The sequence below is a fragment of the Alexandromys fortis genome, unplaced genomic scaffold (genome assembly GCF_014885135.2).
Source record: "Alexandromys fortis isolate MF-2015 unplaced genomic scaffold, M_Fortis_MF-2015_v1.1 scaffold_318, whole genome shotgun sequence".
Taxonomy (NCBI): Eukaryota; Metazoa; Chordata; class Mammalia; order Rodentia; family Cricetidae; genus Alexandromys; species Alexandromys fortis.
In genome coordinates, this window is record NW_026068194.1 from 808,151 (window position 1) to 816,289 (window position 8,139).

The 8,139-nt window shown below is 43.7% G+C and overlaps 1 protein-coding gene across 1 annotated transcript; it reads right to left on the reverse strand.

Annotated features, from left to right (window-relative positions):
- Positions 1 to 986: 986 nt before the first annotated feature.
- Positions 987 to 3,819, reverse strand: LOC126492965 (spindlin-2-like). The gene is made up of 2 exons (XM_050129666.1): positions 2,264 to 3,819; positions 987 to 1,798 (listed from the first exon to the last, which is right to left on the reverse strand). The coding sequence occupies exon 2, from the start codon at positions 1,794 to 1,796 to the stop codon at positions 987 to 989; it is 810 nt and encodes a 269-aa protein (XP_049985623.1). The 5' UTR covers positions 1,797 to 1,798; positions 2,264 to 3,819.
- Between the last annotated feature and the right edge of the window lie 4,320 nt (positions 3,820 to 8,139).

Below are 8,139 nucleotides of genomic sequence, written 5' to 3' on the forward strand. Positions count from 1 at the left end.
CCAGGAAAGCAAGGATTATTCCAGCCAGCAGGACAGTGTCAGAACTGCTATTCCTGGATTCACCAACTATCCATTTTCCCAAAGAAAGTACTTGCCCTTTGCCCAGAGCTAGCCATGAACTCTTGTTAGCTGCTTAGGCTTCAGGCTGTGTCAGACTCTCTTGAAAACACACAAGCCTGATAAATGGATATAAACTTGACATTGGCTTCCATTCTCCCAGTAGGCCCTTAGAAAGGCCATTCTGTGACCCTCTATCACATGTGCCTTGCTTGACAGCTGACCATTGCCACTATGAAGTGCCAGACAGTAGAAGGTGGATGCATCAGGCCATTCTTGGCATGCTCCTCCCAGTTAAGCCTATAGTGTACCATGGCCTATGTGTGGGTCCCCCTGACCTCTGAAGTCTCAGAGGCTCTCCTCAGGGACCTCCCTGCCCAACAGACTTTTCTACCCGTCCTGTGTCCCTCTTCACACTGCTGTGTGTATTCTCCTACAGGAGTTCCTTTGGTTTTCTGAAAGCCAGAAGGTGCCAGAAGGCTTCACTCTGTTACCCCTCTTGCCCTTCCCAATCCGTGTTTCTTCCTTCAATCTGTCCCACCCCCAGGGAGCCTCTCTCTCACTCTGGCTCCCCTGCACTTCTCCCTAGGCAGTCCCCTCCTCCACAGCCCAACCCCACTTCCTTCTCCTCATCCTCGCTCCCCCGACCAGACCTGCTCAGTCCCATTCCATTTTTAGATGATACTAGCTCCCTCCTCTCTCAGGCTGAATTGACAGCTGCTCCCTCCTTCCCTGCTCCACCCGGCAAACACACCCAGTGTTTTCCACAAGGCAAAGTGCTTACAGACAGCAGGCCATACCCACAGAAATGTGTATTCATCAGGACAAACTTATGCCCATGGTGAGCTCCCAACACACTTAAAAGCAGCAGCCTCTGGAAGTCTAGAAATGACAACTTTATTTCAATAGTTGTGGCATAACTTTGCCAATTAGACATATTTCACTAAGTCATAGACATGGATATGAAAATCGTCGTCAAATTTGATGAAGTACACTGACTGTTTGGCTTCTACTTTGCCAATCACCTTGCCAGTCCTTTTGGAACCGTCGTCTTGGGTATATTCCACAATCTTGCCTATCAGACCATCCTTAAATTTCAGGTTTAAATCTGGTCGAGGAATCTCATTATACTCTGGCAGGATACGAAGGTTGCCCTCTTTATAATCATCCAGAAGCTGGTACATGTATAAGATGGGATCATTTGCATAGGTAATGTAAAACCAGGCATTAAGTATAGGAGCTTGGGCCAGAACCATCCCCCTCCATTTATCTTTTGAGCCATGCTCACCCTCAAATATATGATCCACCACCTTGCCAATTATGGTATCTGCAAAGTTAGGATCAGGGACTGGGGATGGTTTGACTGTATCAGAGAGCACTTTAAGGGACAACACTCTTTCATCGTGGTGAAGTTCCAACCCATAGACGCAATCAATTCCATCGTATTTCACAAGATAGAGAGGGGGATTTATAGGAACCTGATCGAGAACCGTTCCTCTCCAATGGGTGATGGGCCCATTGCCTTCCTTCCACTCGTGAGAAATTCTACAGCCCACGATGTTCCTTTCGGCCAGGGACGAACATCTGCTCCTCTGCCTCTTCTGCTTCGGTTTTTTCTTGGTCAAGGTTGCAGTTTCATTGGTGCAGTTGTCAGAGAATTCATGTCCAGCAGCTGCATCTGCGGGTTCCCCTTGGGCCTTAGTGGTCCAGAAATACTGGGTGCTGGTGCCTGGGTCCATGGCTGCATTGGAGAAAAGGGACGAGACAGTAAGCTGAGGGGATAAAGGGCCAACTTACTCACACCCACCCCTTGTTAGATGCCTCCACTCCAGGGATCTGGTCCCTAACCGGCCCTCACCCCACCCCAGGAGCCTGAGGGCAATGCTGGACACCTTGCTGGGTGTCTGCTGTTGTGCTGAGCTCTCCTGGGTCCCTGCTGCTGTTGGGAAGGGCTGGAGAGCGGCAGTGGAACGGCGGATATGAAACAGGATTTGGACTTCCGAAATGCCGGAACTGGAGACTCTTAAGCTCGGCTGTCCGCGCCCCGCGCCCCACGTGGCCCTATCAAACCGGTTTGGAAGCAGAGAGGAGAAGCGAGGCAAAGCTCCTCTCCTTCCTCCACCTTGTCCTTCACCTCAGTGTGCTGAGCATCCCGCCTGCGGCTCACAGTCCAGGCCGCCTACCCAGGCCGCTCCCTGGTACCTACCTCCGGGCTTCTCCGCGCTGGTTTCCGAATCTGCACGGGGCTCCTAAAGCCCCGTTCCCGCTGTCGGCTGCGGATGTCCTCCCCCTCCGCTCAGGCCTCGCGCCCACCTAGAAGCTTGCCTAGCCTGGCGTCCTGTTGTGGTGTCCAGGGCTCTGCACGCCGGTATTGGACACCTGGCTGCTGCCTACGTTTAAAGCCCGCGGTGAAGGCTGCAGCCTAGGCAATGCTCCCAGGAGCCTAAGGGGATGATCCGCTTGCCCGCCCGCCGGGGCTGCCCCGGAAGAGTGGCGGGACAGGCTACTGGAACACCATAGTGTCCTGAGGCTGGTGGGCTTTTGGCTTCTTCAGCTTTCCTCTCTTGGAGGCAGCTGCCTTGTCACCTTGGAAATCCAGCAGCTGCTGCTCCTCTCTCATTCTGTATATTTATTTCTGATCCTTTTTAAGCTTTCTTTTGCAGGGCTTTTTGGTGGTGGTTTTGGGATGGTGGGATATTTTTTGTTGTTGTTGTTCTCTCTCTCCCTCTCTCTCTGGTCTGTATCTCCTCTTGCATTTCTTTTCTGTCCAGTGTTCATTACTGTGGTTCCTTTAAAGTCCTTTTAACTCTTTTGACTTTCTCATACTCTTTAGTTCCACCGTTCTACTTTTTTGCGTCAGATACTTTTGTGAAATTATTTGTTATATAGTAAAGTCCAAAATTAAGCCTAAATTAAGTTCAAACTGAACTCAAGATTTCTGGTAGTTAGATAAAAGTCAACATTCTTCACAAACTAGTGAAACTGGCTAGTCAGCTAAAAGAAGTCATTTTCTTTGCCTCTGCCTGGAGGGTCAAATGGCTCCACAGTGACAGATACCTATGTTGGCATACCACAGTCCTTGCTGGCCTTCAAGCTATGTCAGTCCGGAGTCAGGGATTTGTTAAACACTTTGAAGCACCTGGCTCCTGGCCTTCCTCACTTCCACATCTATCCTAAACTGCCAGGCCTCACCAGATCACAGGTTCCCTACCTTCAGCGACTCATCTTCCTGGTCCATGCCCTGCTTTCCTAGCCTTGGCTAAGTCTGGTCTCTTTCCTTTTTGCATTGCTCTGGATTCTTCCAGATGCCTATGGATGTTCTCTTACCTACCACCGAAAATTTCCCTCCTACAAAGGAGCCGGCAACTCAGTAGTTTCTTAATTGTGCCCCTCACTGACTCTGTCAAAGTCACATGCAAACACAAAACTCACTAAGTTTGGTCATAAATAATACATCATATTATATACACTATGTGCACATTTATAAGTATTCATTTATTAATATTCATTAAAAATGATTTTTGCCTATGATGATGTGGATATTCAGTGCCACATAAACCCAGTATGCGACTCAGTTCAATTACATTAGGCACAGGCTTAATTTCTTTGAATAACATACTAACAAACACACCTCTTGTGTGTTTAGTTTTTTTTTTCTTTTTCCTTCCTTCCTTTCTTTTGTTTTTGTTTTTCAAGACAGGGTTTCTCTGTGTAAAGCAGTCCTAGCTGTCCTGGAACTTGCTCTATAGACCAGGCTGGCCTCGAACTCAGAGAGTTCTGCCTGTGTCTGCCTCCTGAGTGCAGGTATTTAAGGCACTTGCCACAACCAAGGGGCTAATCGTGTTTCTTTAAAATAGTATATATGTGTACATTAGATCCAAATACCGGTTTTTAAAGAAATACAGGCTTGTTTTACCTGTAAATTATTGTCATTGTGATTTCAACTTGTAAACAACTTGGGTTAGGTGCTCAAACATGCTATGGGTAGGATTCATTTTTCTGTACTTTCAGTTTATGTGTATTTTGTGGTACACAGCCTGTAATTCTGGAAATAATATTAGATGTTGTATGAGGATGCTTTCTATTACATTTAAGTAAAACCAAATAAAGTAGGTTTGCTTTTTCAATAAATGGAGTATTTTTTGGACCACCTGGCAAATGGAGTGACTATTAATCTAGGAACTCAGTGTTAAGGACTGAATTATGTCTCCATCAACTTATATTTTTATATCTCAGCACTTAGCCCCTAAGAATGTGACTTATATGGAGAGCGGGCCTTTGTAGAGGTAATGAAGGCAAATTCAATCATATATATCTGTTCTTATCCAATATAATTATAGTTCTTATAATAAATCAGAATACAGAGACACTCAGATAAAGTCATCTGAAGTTGGAAGGGGAGACCAACATTCAGAAGCTGAGAGAAATGCCCTGAATACAGATAACCCCTTTATTTAAACTTAGGAAGTTCACGATTTTGAGAAAATAAGTATTGTTGTTTAAGCCACTGAGTCTGTGCTACTTTGTCAAAAGTGCCTGCATGCAAATACCCTGTTATGCCACCAACAGCCAAATTTTCCTCTGTCTTCTATTTTATGTTCTCACTTTCACCCTAAAATCTTAGAACTGTTCTCAAGTTCAGCAAATAAATGCTTTCTCATTCACAAACACTGGGACAAAAAGTTATTTCATTGTAAAATCTTATCGAAAAATTTCTTTCAAAATTATTTTGTGTTATCACAGGTAATTTGCCTCCCTTTGTAATAGAGTCCCCTCAAATGCGGCTCCCAGTTATGTTATATTCATTTTATATGCTAATTTCAGATCTAAGCACATTTAGCTAATAATGTCGATTCATATAGCTAATATGTTTATCACAAATAAATTTGAGGCAGTCAGCCCACACAAATTTTTGGGGTATTATACAACAAAGAAGGATGATACATTCATTTGGAAGCTATTAAGGGCACCAACAATATTCATAGCATATGAGTTATTATTTTGAAATATAATTGAAAAATTTCCAATTTTTCTTGCAAAATTTGTTTCTCTGGCACCATTTCTAACAATTTATTTATTTGCAACCGATTAATGACTCATTTTCAAGCTATTATTGTACTTATAACATTTATGATGACGTGTCCTTTGGGGAGTTCACTTTTGAAAGTCTTCAAAGAATTGGATCCACTCCATTTATGATTATTCTTATACATTCATAGTTTTGAGTTGTGAAACCTCATGAAGGTAACTACTAGACAGAAATTAGCATACTAAATGTTCAGGGCATCAACATTCACATTGGCTTTAGAAGCTCATTCCGATCTCCTGTGTGGGAAAAAGCTTCTGAATTCTTGTTGAGGGTTATTAGTACAAAGGTATTCTGTAATAACTGGTGAGTAGTAGCTTATATGCCGTTTTTGCCAATTACATAAAACCTTTGATTTTAAGTTATAAAATATTTCTTCTGTTACCATCCCACCTAGAAAACTATTGATTTCCCAATGATGGTCTCTTAGAAACAAACCACAAAAGGTCCAATTTCCCAAATTCCTTTATTTTATCCCACCTTTTACTTTCACCAAACCATATATGTTTTAAGGTCAATCATATTATCCTTACATTCACTTTTCTTGCCCTTTTTTTATCCCTTCCTCAAACTAACTGACATTATCTTGCCATCACTGTTCTTTGGTTCTCACTGTCCATAATTATATGTTTCTTGTCTTTCTTTGAAACAGTTATTGTACTTCTGCCAGGCCAGAATCCTCAGAATTCTATAATAGTTACCTCGTATACATTTTTTAATTGGTCATATATCTATTGATAGATTTTAGGTACAGTCTACAGACTAAGCATATATGATGGAATTGTGTGGATCTGTAATACAAACTTATTTGGAACTAAGAACAGAAAGTGTGCTATTGAGGACCCAGGCTCCTACAGTTCTGTGATCCATAGCCCTAGCACAATTGATGAGCACCCTGACTCAGAGCCCAGAGCCAGTGAAAGGAATACACCCAGGATCTGGAACCTGAGCCCTGAACCCAGAGTCACAGAAGAACACCCTGTACCTGAAACCAAAGCCAAAGAAACACATTTGCCCCTAGAATCAGGGCCAGTTAAAGAAATGTGCTCTGACCCTAAAATTGGAGCCTAAAAGCTAAAAAGCATCAGAAAAGGAATCACAGTTTGGTCCTGAAATCAGAGAGCCATCTCTGCCCCTGACAAGAAACCAACCAGTGCCTGACCAGGAAAAAACGACCAATCTCTGAGTAGGGAAGTAGTAACTTCTAGTCTAGAGGCATGACTCCCCATTGACGTTACCCTGGGTAAGTAGTAGCCCTTAACCTAGAGATGTACCATGACCTTTTCTAACCTTAGCCCAGAGTGGTCAACCAATCTGAATCCTGTAGACTTAGAAAATTCCCTCACCCCATGGGTAGGGACAGCCAACTCCAAGCCTGTAGACTTGGAATTCCCCAAGCTTTCCCCTCTATAATAAAACTGCTACCCCATGCCACTTGGGGTCTCTCCTGCTCTGCTACTGTTGCTGCTATTACTGCTGCTGCTAACACTTCAGACGAACAGAGGGCCCCGAGTTAACTCACGATAATGATCCTTTGCTTTTGCATTGAATTTGGTCTCATGGTGGTATTTTGAAGTTCTGGGCTTTGGGTGTAACAGTATAAACTTAATCTGGATCAAAATCCATCTTTGGTTTTTGGTTCCTTGTCTAGCCTTTCCATTCTAAAGCTGTTGGACCCTAGAGTCCAATCACCAAGGAGGAGGAGGAGTTGCCCCAAGAGACCATCTCTCACATCACAGCTGATGTAAAAGCATGAAGATTTTTATTCTGTCATGACAGGGTCCTCCAGCAGTCGGGAGGCTAGAAGACCCTGATGTCTGGTACAGGCTATTTTTAAAGGGAAAACCACAGAAGAAAGGGGTGTCTGGAGGTTGCTCTCTAACTATTATGATTGGCTTATTCAAAAGAGCTATTACCAATAATTGGCTGGAGAGTGATTGCCAGATCAGATGAGGTAAAGGGAAACTTCTGGGGGTCACTCGGCCTCTTCCCAGGGACTAAGTCAAAACATCAGTAATGGAGTTAACACCTAAGGGTTTATCTTGCCCCTATTCAGGGAGATGGAAAGTTCCCAACATCTCAGTACACGCATGCATAGTTTTTATGTCCTTGGTTCCCAGGGGAGGAGAGGAAGTACTGAGAGTTGTCAGAAATGGCTTCAGAATTGTCTTAAAGTTCTACAAAGCAAGTTATTATGAGATGCATTTAAACTGTTTGAAGAATGAGGGAAAGGGAATGTTACTGTAATAATGGCTGACATTGCCCCATTACATCATACCAAGCCTGTTACATTAGTTCCTTTGTTATACTGGAAAATAAGGACCCATGATCACCATCCTTGGTTCCTGGTGATCTGCCTCAAGAATGATTCATGCTGTTATCACTGGCCTAGATGCAGCCAGCCCAGAAGCCCAATGACAGAAATTGTAGCTAACTGATAAACTGGTAAAGTGTTTGTGGAACTTCTGTTAGTTCTGGGGTTTTTTGTGTGTGGTTTTTGAAGACTGGGTTTCTTTGCAGCTTTGGAGCCTGTCCTGGAACTCACTCTGGTGACCAGACTGACCTTGAACTCACAGAGACCCACCTGCCTCTGCCTCCAGAGTACTGGGATTAAAGGTGTGTACTACTACAACCCAGATTGTGGAAGTTCTTACTGGTGTGTATAACTCCATACAAGGTTACTTCTTTCCATAAAGCTATGTGACAGTCTGTATTAGTCAATGTTCTATTGCTGAGAAGAGACATGATGACCATGACAACTTTTATTTTTCTTACAAAAGAAAGTATTTAATTAAGGCTTGCTTGCAGTTTCAGAGGATATTCCACTATCATCATGGCTGGAAGCATGGCAGCATGCAAGCAGACATGGTGCTGGAGAAAGAGCTGAGAGTTCTACATCAGGATTTGCAGACAGCAGGAAAAGAGAGACACTGGGCTTGGCTTGGGTTTTGGAAACCTCAAAGTCCACCCCAGTGACTCACTTCCTCCAAGATTAT